General features: G+C 36.4%; 1 protein-coding gene across 1 annotated transcript in view; it reads left to right on the forward strand.

Moving 5' to 3' along the window:
• The first annotated feature begins 10,215 nt into the window (after window positions 1–10,215).
• Window positions 10,216–17,391, forward strand: part of LOC128554189 (uncharacterized) — a 38,965-nt gene continuing 31,789 nt past the window's right edge. The window contains exon 1 of the mRNA XM_053535436.1: window positions 10,216–10,270. Coding sequence (XP_053391411.1) covers window positions 10,219–10,270 — 52 coding nt within the window. The 5' untranslated portion in view covers window positions 10,216–10,218. The remainder of the gene's footprint in view (window positions 10,271–17,391) is intronic.

Here is a 17,391-nt window from a genome sequence, read left to right on the forward strand (position 1 = left end):
CCAGAGTTATGGCCCTTGAAAGGGCCAAAATTAGGTATTTTGACCTTGTCTGCACAATAGCAGCTTCATTTATGATTTGATTTTAACCAAACTTGCACACAATTTTTATCATCACAAGGTCTTGGTTCCTTTCTTGAACTGGCCAAATTCCATCATGGGTTCCAGAGTTATGGCCCCTTAAAGGTCAAAAATTGGCTATTTTGGCTTTGCAGCCATATAGAGACTTCATTTATGGTTTTATTTGATACAATCTTCCAAAATATCTTCAACAACAATAAATCTTAGATTCCATGACAAATCAGATCCAATCGTAGGTTCTAGAGTTAATTTATATCTGATTACCTCCCCTGATTGTAATGAAAATGGATTTATATCAGTAAGTACTTATAGGACTTATTTGAAATTTCATAATTGTCATATGTTGGACTGAGAAAATCAGGGTAGATAACTATGGACTGATTTTATGCCAAATTACCTCCCTTTATTTCAAATTAAAATGGGTATATCTCCGTAACTAATGAAGATGCTGATCTGAAATTTCATTTATGTCAACAGATTTATTTGGCAGAGCCTTCTATTGTTCACTTACAATTTTTTTTTTTTTTAATTACTTCCCTTTTACATTACTATAAATAGCTTATTTTTGGTAACTTTTTTATTATTGGCCGTAGGGAAAAACCGAGACCACTTTTCTGTGGTACAACATGGATGGTACCTCCAATTTGTAGGTGCATTTTGACATATCTGTACCTTGTAAGAATTGTTTTTTTCTTTTTGGTTAAATTTCTTCCCTTTGTTGTTCCTGTCCTTTGGACTTAAATATTTTTACTGAGGACCTTCTTGTCCTCAAGTGCAATGATAACAGGTGAGCGATATAGGGCCATCATGGCCCTCTTGTTGATACAAACTTCCAAAATATCTTCAGCAACAATAAATCTTGGATTCCATGGCAAATCAGATCCAATCGTAGGTTCCAGAGTTATTTTGTATCTGATTACCTTCCCTGATTGTAATCAAGAAGGATTTATATCAATAAGTACTTATAGGACTTATTTGAAATTTCATTATTATTATTAATTGGACTGAAACAATCAGGGTAGATAACTATGAACTGATTTTATGGCAAATTACCTCCCTTTATTTCAAATTAAAATAGGTATATCTCCATAACTAATGAAGATACTGATCTGAAATTTCATTTATGTCAACAGATTTATTTGGCAGATCCTTCTTTTGTTCACTTACAATATTTTTTTTTAATTACTTCCCTTTTATGTTACTATAAATAGCTTACTTTTAGTAACTTTTTATTATTGGTCATAGGGAAAAACCGAGACCACTTTTCTGTGGTACAACATGGATGGTACCTCCAATTTTTAGGTGTATTTTGACATATCTATACCTTGTAAGAATTTTTTTTTTCTTTTTGGTTAAATTTCTTCGCTTTGTTGTTCCTATCCTTAGATATTTTTCTGAGGACCTTCTTGTGCTCAAGTGCAATGATAACAGGTGAGCGATATAGGGCCATCATGGCCCTCTTGTTTCAGTTACTTCCCTTTTATGTTACTATAAATAGCTTATTAAGTAATTTTATTATTATTGGCCGTAGGTAAAAAACTGAGATCACTTTTCTGTGGTACAACATGGATGGTACCTCCAATTTTTAGGTGTATTTTGACATATCTGTACCTTGTAAGAATTTTTCATTTCTTTTTAGCTCACCTGTCACATAGTGACAAGGTGAGCTTTTGTGATCACCCTTCGTCCGTCTTCAGTCCGTGCGTCCGTCCGTCCGTGTGTGCGTCAACAATTTCGTGTCTGCACGATAGTGGTTTCATTTATGATTTTATTTTAACCAAACTTGCACACAACTTGTATCACCATAAGAGCTCTGTTCCTTTCTTGAACTGGCCAGATCCCATTACAGGTTCCAGAGTTATGGCCCCTGAAAGGGCCAAAATTAGCTATTTTGACCTTGTCTGCACAATAGCAGCTTTATTTATAATTTGATTTTTACCAAACTGGCACACAACTTGTATCACCATAAGATCTTAGTTCCTTTCTTGAACTGGTCAGATTCCATCATGGGTTCCAGAGTTATGGCCCCTGAAAGGCCAGAATTAGTTATTTTGACCTTGTCTACACAATAGCAGCTTCATTGATGATTTGATTTTAACCAAACTTGCACACAACTTGTATCACCATATGATCTTGGTTCCTTTCTTGAAGTGGCCAGATTCAGTTATGGGATCCAGAGTGATGGCCCCTGAAAGGGCCAGAATTAGCTATTTTGACCTTGTCTGCACAATAGCAGCTTCATTTATGATTTGAATTTAATCAAACTTGCACAAAACTTGTGTCACCATAAGATCTAGGTTCCTTTCTTGAACCAGCCAGATCCCATAATGGATTCCAGAGTTATGGCCCCTGAAAGGGCCAAAATTGGCTATTTGACCTTGTCTGCATAATAGCAGCTTCATTTATGATTTGATTTTAACCAAACTTGCACAAAACTTGTATCACTACAAGATCTTGGTTCCTTTCTTGAACTGGCCAGATTCCTTCATGGGTTCCAGAGTTATGGCCCCTTAAAGGTCCAAAATTGGCTATTTTTGGCTTTTGCAGCCATATAGACGTTGCGTACGTTGTTGGCGAACATCGGGAATTTGTAAGTTTCTTACACTTCAATGTTTCATGAAATTCGTTTTAGAAATACGGTTGTTTATATGCTTATATCACAAGAAAGGCAAAACAATCGCCCTGTTAATAAATGTGATCGCATCTACGTTAAATAATTAGTAAAAATTTAATTCGACATAGTATAATAGAAAAGAACACAAAAACATCATGTAAGATGTAACAAAATTTACCAATGCGCATTACATAACGGCTTAGTTAATTCATAAAATTATTTTTTTCCGTCCAATAAGAAGACTCGGTGACGTGACGTCAACTATATTTGACGTCATTTCAATCATTTGCTTCAATACTTTCTGTAACAAATCGGAAGCGAAAGACAGTTCCAACTGAAAACGTAAGATTTTATGTCTTTCCTCGATCGGATTTATTAAAACTTCTGTAGTTTCTTTAACTATTGTATGCTTTTTATAATATTTATTTTGACAAAAAGTACATAAATTCTACTTTTGAATTAGTAAGTTGTTGTCCTGTTTTAACTTGGATAATGGCGTTTAATATATGTATACTTTAATCTAGCCATATAGATGTGTCAAAAATTGCAAAAAATAAAATCACGAAGTTGTTACGTGCCGAAATATTTACAGAAATATGTATTTGTTTACAAATCTGCAACTACAGTCTGAAAGTACATACAATTAACTGCAAATTTATATGCATAAGTCTAACGTTGAATATAAATTAAATTTATCACATGAAAATTGCAAAAACTAGCCGAAATGTCACAACCGTGAAATTAATGTAACGTCGACGTTATGTTTGAAAACTAAATAACGTATACGCATTAAAATTGTATCTGAACATTGCAATATAATTCACTGTCTGATAAATAATTTGATTGAATAAGCATCATTCGACATCTATATCAAATATTTATTTTAAATATCGGAACGATATGTTTTATGAAAACTGTAGCCCAAACACCCCAAGTTATCCCTGTAACGTCAAAGCGGTTAAAAACGACGATAACGTCAGTTACGCTAATGTACGCCAACAATGAGCGTAACGTCATAGACTTCATTTATGGTTTTATTTGATACAAACTTCCAAAATATCTTCAACAACAATAAATCTTGGATTCCATGACAAATCAGATCCATTCGTAGGTTCCAGAGTTATTTTATATCTGATTACCTCCCCTGATTGTAATCAAAATGGATTTATATCAGTAAGTACTTATAGTACTTATTTGAAATTTCATTATTGTCATTAGTTGGACTGAGCCAATGAAGGTAGATAACTATGGACTGATTTTATGTCAAATTACCTCCCTTTATTTCAAATTAAAATGGGTATATCTCCGTAACTAATGAAGATACTGATCTGAAATTTCATTTATGTCAACAGATTTATTTGGCAGATCCTTCTTTTGTTAACTTACAATCATTTTTTTTTAAATTAATTCCCTTTTACGTTACTATAAATAGCTTGTTTTTAGTAACTTTTTTATTATTGGCCGTAGGGAAAAACCGAGACCACTTTTCTGTGATACAACATGGATGGTACCTCCAATTTTTAGGTGTATCTTGACATATCTGTACCTTGTAAGAATTTTTTTTTTGTTTTGTTTAATTTCTTCCCTTAGTTGTTCCTGTCCTTTGGACTTAGATATTTTTTCTGAGGACCTTCTTGTCCTCAAGTGCAATGATAACAGGTGAGCGATATAGGGCCATCATGGCCCTCTTGTTGGTTAAATTTTGCCGTTTGTTGTTCCTGTCCTTTGGACTTAGATATTTTTTCTGAGGACTTAGATTTACTTTTAATTTCTTCCCTTTGTTGTTCCTGTCCTTTGGGCTTCATCAGTCAAAATTTTGCTTGATGTAATCCTTTGGGCATAAAACTACTGGCCTGATTTGAAAATAATTTATTTGAAGTAACTTTAAGAAAATTTCAACTATATTTTCTCATAATTCTTTTGATTGATCTGGATTATGATTCTTTGATCTTCTTGTCCTTAAGTGCAATGATAACAGGTGAGCGATATAGGGCCATTTTGGCCCTCTTGTTGATTTTGTTGTTGACACATTTACAAATGTTTCCGCAAAAAAACAAAATGCTGTTGAACACAAAAAAAAAGAAGAAAGAAAAATTATATTATGTGTGAAATATCTGCGTTATTAGAATTGGCTCAGTTCTCACGAAAACTGCTGGCAAGAACAGTAAAAAGGTATGGAATCTTAGATTTATGCCAATTTCCTAATTTTTTTTTTTTTTTCAACCCAATAGTTTTTACAATGTCATTTTCCTTTATTTTTGTTAGCTCTCCTGTCACGTAGTTACAGGGTGAGCTTTGTGATCACATTTTGTCCGTCGTCCGCACATCCGTCCGTCGTCTGTTCACATTATTTCTTGTGAACATGATAGAGACCACATTTTGCGGTCAGTTTTAATCAAACGCACACACAACTTGTATTGGCATAATATCTTGGTTCCTTCCCAAAACTGGCCAGGTCCTGTCATGGGTTCCAGTTATGGCCCCTTAAAGGGCCAAAATTTGCTATTTTTGGCTTGTGAACACGATAGAGACAACATTTTGTAATCAACTTTAATCAAACTTGCACACAACTTGTATTGCATGATATCTCGGTTCCTTTTGAAAAGTTCCAGAGTTATTTGCCCTTAAAGGGCCAAAATTTGCTATTTTTGGATTGTGAACACGATAGAGACTACATTTTGCAATCAACTTCAATCAAACTTGCACACAACTTATATTTGCATACTATCTCAGTTCCTTTCGAAAACTGGCCAGATCCAGTCATGGGTTCAAGAGTTATGGCCCTCTGACTTCAGACAAGTTGTTGAGTACATTGGTGTAATTTGACCTTAAATTTACCTTAATTTTATGTTTTGCTTTATTTATCTGTTACTTTTGCACTAATGTTAGAGCCTTTCTCAGCGGGGGTTTTATTAATAATTTACATTGTGTTGTTTAACTTCATTGAAATGGGGTAAGTGCGAGGTTGGCATGCCCTAAATGTGTTTAATCCCCCAGTTTCCTTTATTTAGTTTACTGACTGTTCCAAGGCGGTGCCCCTATTTTCAACTGGTTGTTTTGTCTGTCTTGTATTGTCTGTTGCGTACGTTTTCTTGTTTGTTGTCAGCGTTTTTCCTCCGCCCCACTCCCCCTATTACCCTCTCCTTTCCCTTGCATTCACGCTACTTTTTGCATTCCCTCCCCCTTTACTTTCAGTAAGTTTTCGTGGCTCCCCTTTGTTTTGGCAGCCGAATCCCAAGACGGTACGCATGTAGAGACTTCATTTATTTCGAAACTGGGTCATATGGGGTCAAAAACTAGGTCACCAGGTCAAATCAAAGGAAAAGCTTGTTAATACTCTTGTTCATTTGATGTGCATGGAACTTGGTCAGAATGTTTGTGTGCAATAAATATTGGATAAATTTTTATTTGGGTTATGTAGGGTCAAAAGCTAGGTCACCAGGTCAAATCAAAGAATAAGCTTGTTTACACTCAAAATGGCCATGTTTTTTGGTCCAATCTTAATGAAAATTGGTCAGAATATTTGTCTCCATGAAATCACTAGGTAAAACATGTTTACACTGTTATTGTTTGTTACTCAGGTGAGTGATTAGGGCCATCTTGGCCCTCTTGTTTATTTATTTATTTTGGCACGAAAACTTGTTTGTAGCCAGTGTCCATAGCAATTAGGCTGAAAGTACACATAAAGATCATCCATTGGAAAAACGAAAGACTTATAAACTTTCCCTATGCTCTATCTGCAATCGGTCAACGCTGACACTAGTTTAGTCAATGCAGTTCATATTGAAATTAAAAATATCTTATGTTTGCCTCAAGGAATTTTACTTCAAATGGTCTCATTGCACACAGAGCAGGAAAGATTATGATTAATGTACATTGGCTGTTGGGAAAATCCGAAACCACCTTTCTGTGGTAAAACGTGGATGGTACCTCCAATTTTTAGGTGTACTTTGACATATCTGTACCTGGTAAGGACTTTTGTGTGGACTTTTTTAAAATTTCTATCCTTTGTTGTTCCTGTCCTTTGGGCTTCAACAGTCAAGTTCTTTAAATTTTGCTCCCATCCTCTGATAAAACCCTTCGGGCATATATTGTCCTGCTTGGCGGAGCTGTTGTCTTGATGTTCTCGAGGCCAAGTTCGAAACTGGGTCATATTGGGTCAAAACTAGGTCACCAGGTCAAATCAAAGGAGAAGCTTGTAAACACCCTAGAGGCCACATTTATGACCCTATCTTCATGAAACTTGGTTAGCATGTTTTTTTTTTATTATGATGAGTCCTATGCCAAATTCAAAACTGGGTCACCCAGTCAAATCAAAGGAAAAGCTTGTTAACATTTGAGGCTTCATTTATGACCATATTTTCATGAGACTTAGTCAGAATGTTTGACATGATGATTCCTTGGCCAAGTTGGCAACTGGGCCATGTGGGGTCAGAAACAAGATCACTTGGTCAGATGAAAGAAAAATCTTGTTAACACTCTAAAGACCACATTTTCAGTTTGAAACTCATGAGAATTGGTCAGAATGGTCTTGATGAAATTTATGACAAGTTCTAATATTGGTCATCTTGTGTCAAAAACTAGGGCACCTAGTCGAATCAAAGAAAATCGTGTATGCAATAGTGGCTGTATTTTTTCACAGAATATTTGTGGAATTTGATCAGAATGTTTGTCCAATCTGAGTAAAGTACTTGATCTTCTAAACAAAGATCTGAGAATGACCCATTTACATTCGTCTTCTGGATATTTTGGATTTCCAATATTGCTATTTTTATTTTCGCAAATGTATTTTTATTTGAACCAATCAGACAACTTGTTCGAATGTCAACGAGTAAGAAAAATGTGTAGTCAATCCAGGGCTCGAACCTGGGACCCCTCGCTTACAGAGCAAGTGGCCTACCGACTGAGCTAACCGGCTATCTGACACATTACGACATAAGAATTGTATACATCAAAAATCAAGGCTAACTATAGATTTGCAAAATATTGTAAGTTAAGCTCTGATTGGCTAGTGAAAGGGTCATCAGAACGAGGCTATCAATAGCTCGTTCTCAGATCCTAAGCGTAGCGTAATAGATGTACATTAGTCAAATTGAATGTTTGTCTTGATGAAATCTAGGTCAATTTTGAATATGGGTCATCTGAGGTCAAAAACTAGGTCACCTGGTCAAATAAAAGAAAAACTGTGTGTGCAATAGGGGCTGCAATTTTAACTGGATATTTGTGAAATTTGGTTTAGAATGATCTTGATGAAATCTAGGTCAAGTTTGAATATGGGTCATTTGAAGTCAAACTCTAGGTCATATTGTCAAAGAAAAAGCATGCATGCAATAGGGGCTGCATTTTTCACTGGATATTCATGGAATTTGAACAGATTGTCTTGATCAAATCTAGGTCAAGTTTGAATAGAGGTTATCTTGGGTAAAAAATTCAGGTTCGAATCTGGGTCATGTGGGGTCAAAAACTAGGGCACCGGGTCAAATCAAAGGAAAAGCTAGTTAACACTTTAGAGATCACATTTATGACCATAATTATCTTTATGAAACTTGGTCAGAATGTTAATTTTGATGATCAGGTGAGCGATACAGGGCCTTCATGGCCCTCTTGTTTAAGATAAAGCCTTGAAATTTAGATGATGTGTACAGTTTTGCACACTCAGATCTTAAAACTGACTTTCAGTTACCTTGAATGTGACCTACTGACCTGCCTTCTTAATATTTTAGCATCAATTTCCCATTTGAAACATGTGACTTATATCACTCAGGTGAGCGATTCAGGGACATCATGACCCTCTTGTTCTTTGTTATGCTCATAGCTCAAAAAGTACATGGCCTAGAATAATGAATCCTTTTTGTCGAGCCCGCTTGCGTTAACGAAGACATAGTTGTCCAAATGGCTGTTCGGTGTATGTGCGTGCATCAATGCGTGCGTGTGTCTGCATGCATGCGTCCGTGCATGCGTGCGTCCGGATTTGTTTGTCCGGACCATAACTTTGACATGCATGGAGCAATCTTGTTTATATTTGGCATGAATGTTAACCTCAGTGAGACGGAGTGTCATGCACAAGCCCCAGGTTCCTATCTCAAAGGTCAAGGTCACAGAGGTCAAAGGTCAAATTCAATAACGACTTTGTCTGGAGCATTGCTTCTTCATGCATGTAGGGATTTTGATGTAACTTGGCACAATTGTTCACTATCATGAGACGGAGTGTCATGCACAAGAATCAGGTCCCTAGGTCTAAGGTCAAGGTCACACTTAGAGGTCAAAGGATACAAGAATTACAACTTTGTCCGGAGCATTTCTTCTTCATGCATGGAGGGATTTTGATGTAACATGGCATAAATGTTCACCACCATGAGACGGAGTGTCATGCGCAAGAACCAGGTCCTTAGGTCTATGGTCAAGGTCACACTTAGAGGTCAAAGGTCAGATACAAGAATGACTTTGTCCGGAGCATTTCTTTTTCATGCATAGAGTAATTTTGATGTCACTTGGCACAATTGTTCACCATCATGAGACGGAGTGTCATGCGCAAGAACCTAGAATTACTTCCCTTTGTTGTTACTATAAATAGCTTATATTGTAACTTTTTTATTACTGGTCGTAGGGAAAATGACCACTTTTCTGCAGTACAACATGCATGTTACATCCAATGTTGAGGTGTATTTTGACCTATCTCTACTGGTAAGGATTTTTGTGTGGACTTATTATTTTTTTTTTTTTATTTTTTTTTTAAGATTTACTTCCCTTTGTTGTTACTACAAATAACTTATATTGTAACTTTTTGCAATTTTTTTTTTTATTTGGCATAAATGTTTGCCTCAATGCGACAGAGTGTCGTGTGCAACTCCCAGTCCTTTTGACAGCTGACGGGCTCGACATGTTGCCTGTGGGCATCTAGTTATAAAATGTTTTTTGAGGCTATACCTCCTTAGGACTGCAACATTTATATTATTGCCCCTGATTTGTGACAAATATACCAGTAGGGGTACACCCTGTGTCATACAGACACATTCTAGTTATATTTATATATTGAATGTCATTTTTCACTTATCGATGGCCATTTTGGGGGCCATCTTGAATTTGAGGACTTTGCCCAAGGGCTAGAAACTGGCATCAAATGATTTTGAATTTATTCTTTGTTTATCTTAACACTGAAGTATAGAAAGGGTGAGGTGAAGTTGACAAAGAAAACATTTTTAAAGACGTTAGGTTATGGACATACTTACATAATTATGACTTACATCAAATTATAGCAGTTTGTTTAGCATATAACTAGAAATTAGACGAGGTAATAATATGGCAGATAAATGTCTTCTTGATGCATCCAACCATCAAAAATTATTTTCATTTTTAAGTTGGTGTCTTGAGGATATGCAAACTAATCTAATGATCTAGTAGTGGAAACCGAGGTTGCTTAAATTATTAGAAAAACACTTGCAAAACGTAAGGTCATTTGATTTTTCTAATACCAAATACGTTTTTAACATGAAAGATTTATAATATAGGTCATGGTAGAAATCTCTATGAATTTCTTTCTTTCCAGGACGCCAGTATATGCTGATGAAGATGACAATGGTATGATAAACATTAAATTTTACATAATGCTTTATAAGAAAAAACTAGCCAAAAGACCTATAATTGTGTATACTTTGGTGAGCTATAGTAATTGTATAGGTTTATGGTTCGTTTGTTCTGTGTCAGCATTTTAGCTCACCTGAGCACAATGTACTTAAGGTGAGTTATTCTGATCACCCTATATCTGTCTTCTGTCTTTGTGTGTAGACTCAACAGTCTAGAGGTCACCATTGTAGCCCAGTTTTGATAACATTTAGTCAGAATATTACATGAATTTATATAAAACTGTGTTTACACCCTAGATGCCATGTTTTCTAATATCATCTTTATCAAATTTTATCAGAATGTTTGTCTTCATGAAATCTAGGACCAATAAAAGACTGGCATGCCTGAAGTAAAAAAAAAATAGGTCACTTGGTCAATGCATAGAAAAACGTTGTTGACACTCTAGAGGCCACAAATTCAGTTTAATCTTTAAACTTTCTCAGAATGTTTGTGTCAGTGAAATCTAGGTCAAGTTTAAAACAAGATTGTCAGCAGTCAAAAACTAGGGCACTTGGTTAAATCAAAGAAAAACCTTGTAAACACTCTAGAGGCAACATTGTCTGTTTGATCTTCAGTGTTTCTGTCTTTATGAAATCCAGGTCAGGTTCAAAACTTAATTTCCTGAGGTCAAAAGAACAACCTTCTTAACACTTTAGATGCCATATTTTCTTTTTTATGTTCTTAAAACTTTGTCAGAATGCTTGCCACTATTTAATTCAGATCAGGATCAAAACTGGGTTTTGAGATCAGAAACTAGTCAAATAAAGCAAAGACCTTGTAAATACTGAAGAAGTCTCATTTTCTCCTTGATCATCATCAATCTTTGTCACAGTGGTTTTTGTCAAGCCTGCTTGTGGTCAACTCGATATAGTCGTCACTTTCGGTGTATGTGTGTGCGTCCGTCCATGCAGATGTGCATCCGTGCGTCCATCCAATTTTGTCCGGACCATTATTAAACTTTGACATGTAAGGACCAATCTTGTTTATATTTGGCATGAATGTTAACCTCAATGAGAAGGCATGAAATGCGCAAACACCATGTTCCTGTCTCAAAGTTGAAGGTCACAGTTGGAGGTCAAAGGTTCAATTTAAGCTTGTTCGGACCATAACTTTTACATGCATGGACCAAATTTGTTTATATTTGGCATGAATGTTTTCCTCAATGAGAAGGAGTGTCATGCGCAAACCCCATGTTCCTATCTCAAAGGTCAAGGTCACAGTCGGAGGTCAAATTGAAGCTTGAAGCATTCCTTCTTCATGCATGGTTGATTTTTGATGTAACTTTGCTAGAATGTTCACCTTTATGAGACGGAGTGTCGTGCACAAGAGGGAGTCACTAGGTCAAAGGTCAAGATCACACTTAGAGGCCAAAGGTCAGATATGAGAATGACATTGTCTTCATGCATTAGGGGATTTTGATGTAACTTGGTACATATGTTCAACACTATGAGGCAATCTTGTTTTTAGAATTACTTCCCTTTGTTGTTACTATAAATAGCTTATATTGTAACTTTTTAGCTCACCTGTCACATAGTGACATGGTGAGCTTTTGTGATCACCCTTCGTCCATTGTCAGTCCGTGCGTGCGTGCGTCCGTCAACAATTTCTTGTCTGCACGATAGTGGTTTCATTTATGATTTTATTTTAACCAAACTTGCACACAACTTGTATCACCATAAGATCTCGGTTCCTTTCTTGAACTGGCTAGATCCCATTATGGGTTCCAGAGTTATGGCCGCTGAAAGGGCCAAAACCAGCTATTTTAACCTTGTCTGCTCAATAGCAGCTTCATTTATGATTTTATTTTAACCAAACTTGCACACAACTTGTATCACCGTAAGATCTTGGTTCCTTTCTTGAACTGGCCAGATCCCAATATGGGTTCCAGAGTTATGGCCCCTAAAAGGGCCAAAATCAGCTATTTTGACCTTGTCTGCACAATAGCAGCTTTATTGATGATTTGATTTTTACCAAACTGGCACACAACTTGTATCACCATAAGATCTTGGTTCTTTTCTTGAACTGGTCAGATCCCATTATGGGTTCCAGAGTTATGGCCCCTGAAAGGGTCAAAATTAGCTATTTTGACCTTGTCTGCACAATAGCAGCTTTATTTATGATTTGATTTTTACCAAACTGGCACACAACTTGTATCACCATAAGATCTCGGTTCCTTTCTTGAACTGGCTAGATCCCATTATGGGTTCCAGAGTTATGGCCGCTGAAAGGGCCAAAACCAGCTATTTTAACCTTGTCTGCTCAATAGCAGCTTCATTTATGATTTTATTTTAACCAAACTTGCACACAACTTGTATCACCATAAGATCTCGGTTCCTTTCTTGAACTGGCCAGATCCCAATATGGGTTCCAGAGTTATGGCCCCTAAAAGGGCCAAAATCAGCTATTTTGACCTTGTCTGCACAATAGCAGCTTCATTTATGATTTTATTTTAACCAAACTTGCACACAAATTGTATCACCATAAGATCTCGGTTCCTTTTTTGAACTGGCCAGATCCCATTATGGGTTCCAGAGTTAAGGCCCCGAAAAGGGCCAAAATCAGCTATTTTGACCTTGTCTGCACAATAGCAGCTTTATTGATGATTTGATTTTTACCAAACTGGCACACAACTTGTATCACCATAAGATCTTGGTTCTTTTCTTGAACCGGCCGGATCCCATAATGAGTTCCCGAGTTATGGCCCCTGAAAGGGCCAAAATTAGCTATTTTGACCTTGTCTGTACAATAGCAATTTCATTTATGATTTGATTTTAACCAAACTTGCACACAACTTGTATCACCACAAGATCTTGGTTCCTTTTTGAACTGGCGAGATTCCATCATGGGTTCCAGAGTTATGGTCCCTTAAAGGTCCAAAATTGGCTATTTTGGTTTTTGCAGCCATATAGAGACTTCATTTATGGTTTTATTTGATACAAACTTCCAAAATATCTTCAACAACAATAAATCTTGGGATTCCATGACAAATTAGAATCAATCGTAGGTTCCAGAGTTATTTTATATCTGATTACCTCCCCTGATTGTAGTCAAAATGGATTAATATCAGTAAGTACTTATAGGACTTATTTGAAATTTCATTATTGTCATTAGTTGGACTGAGCCAATCAGAGTAGTTAACTATTGACTGATTTTATGTCAAATTATCTCCCTTTATTAACCAGGTTTTCAACGAAAACCTGAGTTATTAGATTGGGGTATGTTGTTGGTCGGGCGGGCGGGCGGCGGCGTCAAACTGGTGTTTCCGGTCAATAACTTTTGTTTCGGTAAAGATATTTTAATAAAACTTGGTATGTATGTAGCTTATATCAAGACAAAGGCTTGGATTGATTTTGGGGTTTCTGGGGTCAAGGTCAAGGTCACTGTTACTTAAAATAGAAAAAGGGTTTCCGGTCAATAACTTAACTTAGGAATGAGCTATCATGATGAAACTTGGTGTATAGAAAACTTATATAAAGTTGTAGCTTGGGATTGATTTTGGGGTTTCTGGGATCAAGGTCAAGGTCATTGTTACTAAAAATAGGGTTAGGGTTAGGGTTTAGGGTTAGGGTTGTGCTTTAAAGTGGTGCACTGTGATTCAGTATACTTTTTTATTCTTATGAAAAGTGTTGAAAACCTGGTTTCGTGGCATTGCCGCGTTTCTTGTTTCAAATTGAAATGGGTATATCTCCGTAACTAATGAAAATACTGATCTGAAATTTCATTTATGTCAACAGATTTATTTGGCAGATCCTTCTTTTGTTCACTAATAATAATTTTTTTTAATTACTTCCCTTTTACATTACTATAAATAGCTTATTTTAGTAACTTTTTAATTATTGGCCGTAGGGAAAAATCAAGACCTCTTTTCTGTGGTACAACATGGATGGTACCTCCAATTTTTAGGTGGTTTTTGACATATCTGTACCTTGTAAGATTTTTTTTTCTTTTTGGTTAAATTTCTTTCCTTTGTTGTTCCTGTCCTATAGACTTAGATATTTTTTCTGAAGACCTTCTTATCCTCAAGTGCAATGATAACAGGTGAGCGATATAGGGCCATCATGGCCCTCTTGTTTATTACTGGCCATGGGGAAAAATTGAGACCCCTTTCCTGTGGTACATCATGCATGTTACATCCATTTTTGCGATGTATTTTGACCTATCTCTACCTGGTAAGCAGTTTTGTGTGGACTTATATTATATAGATTTTTTTATAATTGGTAAAAAAATCCATCAAATATAGGTGCTAGTGTAAATCAGTTCTTGCCAAATACTATAATAAATGTTACTTTTGTAGACAGGTGGCAGGCTAGACATTCTGCCCGTGGGCATGCAGAATGTATTTCTAGTTTTTTCTATAAAATCTTGATCAAGTTTAAAGCTTGGTTACCTGAGATCTTAAACTTGGTTGCAAGGCCAAGTCATAGAAAATGTTTTCAAACTCTAGAGATCTTCATAAATCTCTGTTAGAATGTTTGTTTGAAATCTAAGTCTGGTTCAAAACTTTTTTGAGCATTATCTTTCGTTTTCAAAGGAACTAATTAATTCCCTGTCACGAGTGGTGAGGGGTTATAGGAATTTTCTCCATCCGTATGTCCATCCGTAACACTTCCGTGTCCGGTCCATATCTCCTAAACCTATTGAAGGATTTTCATGGCACTTGGGTCAAATGATCACCCCATCAAGATGATGTGCTGAATTCATGACTCAGCCATGTCAGTTCAAAGTCACGGTTACAGCTCAAGGTCAAAGGTTTACCCTTTCACTATACATAGCAGTGGCGGGGGATTTAGCTGTATTTCAGACTGCCTTGTTCAAAGACAGTTTGAGCACAAAGTGCTGAAGATGAGTTTTTGTGATCGCCCTCTGTCCGTCATCCATCCGTCATCTGTCGTCATCAACAATTTTACTGTTAACACTCTAGAGGTCACACTGTTGGCCCAATGTTAATAAAACTTGGTCAAAATGTTGCCCTCAATAAAATCTTGGATGAGTTCGATATTAGGTCATCTGGGCTTAAAAACTATGTCACCAGGTCAAATCAAAGGAAAAGCTTGTTAACATTCAAGAGGCCACATTTATGACTGTATGTTCATGAGTATTGGTCAGAATGTTAATCTTGATGATCTTTAGGTCAAGTTCGAATCTGGGTCATGTGAGGTCAAAAAAAAGGTAACCAGGTCAAATCAAAGGAAAAGCTTGTTAACACTCTAGAGGCCACATTTATGGCCATATCTTTATAGAACTTATCTTGATGATCTTTAGGTCAAGTTCAAATCTGGGACAGGTGGGGTCAAAAACTAGGTCACTAGGTCAAATCAAAGGAAAAGCTTGTTAACATTCTAGAGGCCACATTTATGACTATAACTTCATGAAAATTAGTCAGAATGTTATTCTTGATGATCTATAGGTCAAGTTCTAATTTGGATCAGGTGAGGTCAAAAACTAGGTCACTAGGTCAAATCAAAGGGAGAAGCTAGTTAACACTCTAAAGGCCACATTTATGACTATATCTTAATGAGTCTTGGTCAGATTGTAAATCTTGATGATCTTAAAGCCAAATTTAAATCTGGTTCAGGAGGGGTCAAAAAACAAGGTCACCAGGTCAAATCAAAAGAAAAGCTAGTTAACACACTAGAGGCCACGTTCATAACCATATTTTAATGAAACTTGGTCAGTTTGTTGTTTGTTTTGGGTTTAACGCCGTTTTTCAACAGTATTTCAGTCATGTAACGGCGTACAGTTAACCTAACCAGTGTTCCTAGATTCTGTACCAGTACAAACCTGTTCTCCGCAAGTAACTGCCAACTTCCCCACATGAATTATCAGAGGTGGAGGACGAATGATTTCAGACACAATGTCTTTTATCAAATCGTCACGGAGAACATACGCCCCGCCCTGGGATCGAACTCACGACCCCATGATCCGTAGACCAAAGCTCTTCCTATTGAGCTAAGCGGGCGGGCCAGAATGTTAATCTTGATGACCTTAAGGACAAGTTCAATCTTGGTCAGGTGGGGTCTAAAGCTAGGTCACTAGATCAAATGAAATGTAAAGCTTGTTAACACTCTAGAGACCCCATTTATGATAGTATTTCTATGAAACTTGGTCAGAATGTTAATCTTTATGATCTATAGGTCAAGTTGAAATCTAAGTCAAGTGGAGTAAAAAACTAGGTCACCATGTCAAATCAAATTTAAAGCTTGTTAAGACTCTAGAGAACCCATTTATGTTAATATCTCTATGAAACTTGGTCAGAATGTTAATCTTTATGATCTTTAGGTCAAGTTGAAATCTAGGTCAGGTGGGGTCAGGAATTAGGTCACTAGGTGAAATCAAAGGAAAAGCTTGTTAACACTCTAGAGACCACATTTATGACCATATCTTCTTGAAACTTGGTCAGAATGTTAATCTTGATGACCTCTAAGCCAATTTCAAATCTGGGTCATGCAAGGTCAAAAACTAGGTCACATGGTCAAATCAAAAGAAAAGCTTGTCAACACTCTAGAGGCCACATTTATGAACCTATCTTCATGAAACTTTGTCAGAATGTTTATTTTGATGATCGTCAGGCCGAGTTTGAATCTTGGTCATGTTGGTTCAAAAACAAGGGCACTACCTGAGATCAAAGGAAAATCTTGTTAACACTCTAGAGACCACATTTTAAGTTTGAAACTCATGAGAATTGGTCAGAATGTTTGTCTCGATAAAATCTCTGCAAAATTGGAATCTGGGTCATCTGGAATCAAAAACTAGTTCACCTGGGCAAATCAAAGAAAAGCTAAATGTAGGTAATAGGGGCTGCATTTGTGAATGGATACTCATGAAATTTGACCAGAATGTTTGTCTTGATGAAATTTAGGTCAGGTTCAAATATGGGTAATCTGGGATTAAAAACTCGGTCACCTGGTCAAATCAAAGAGAAACATTATTATGCAATAGGGGCTGCATTTTTCATCTGATGTGCATGAAACTTGGCCAGAATGTTTGTCTTCATAAAGTCTCAAATGAGTTTTTATCTAGGTCACATTGGATCAAAAACTAGGTCAACAGGTCAAATCAAAGAAAAAGCTTGTTTA

This window comes from Mercenaria mercenaria, unplaced genomic scaffold (assembly GCF_021730395.1).
Source record: "Mercenaria mercenaria strain notata unplaced genomic scaffold, MADL_Memer_1 contig_4812, whole genome shotgun sequence".
Taxonomy (NCBI): domain Eukaryota; kingdom Metazoa; phylum Mollusca; class Bivalvia; order Venerida; family Veneridae; genus Mercenaria; species Mercenaria mercenaria.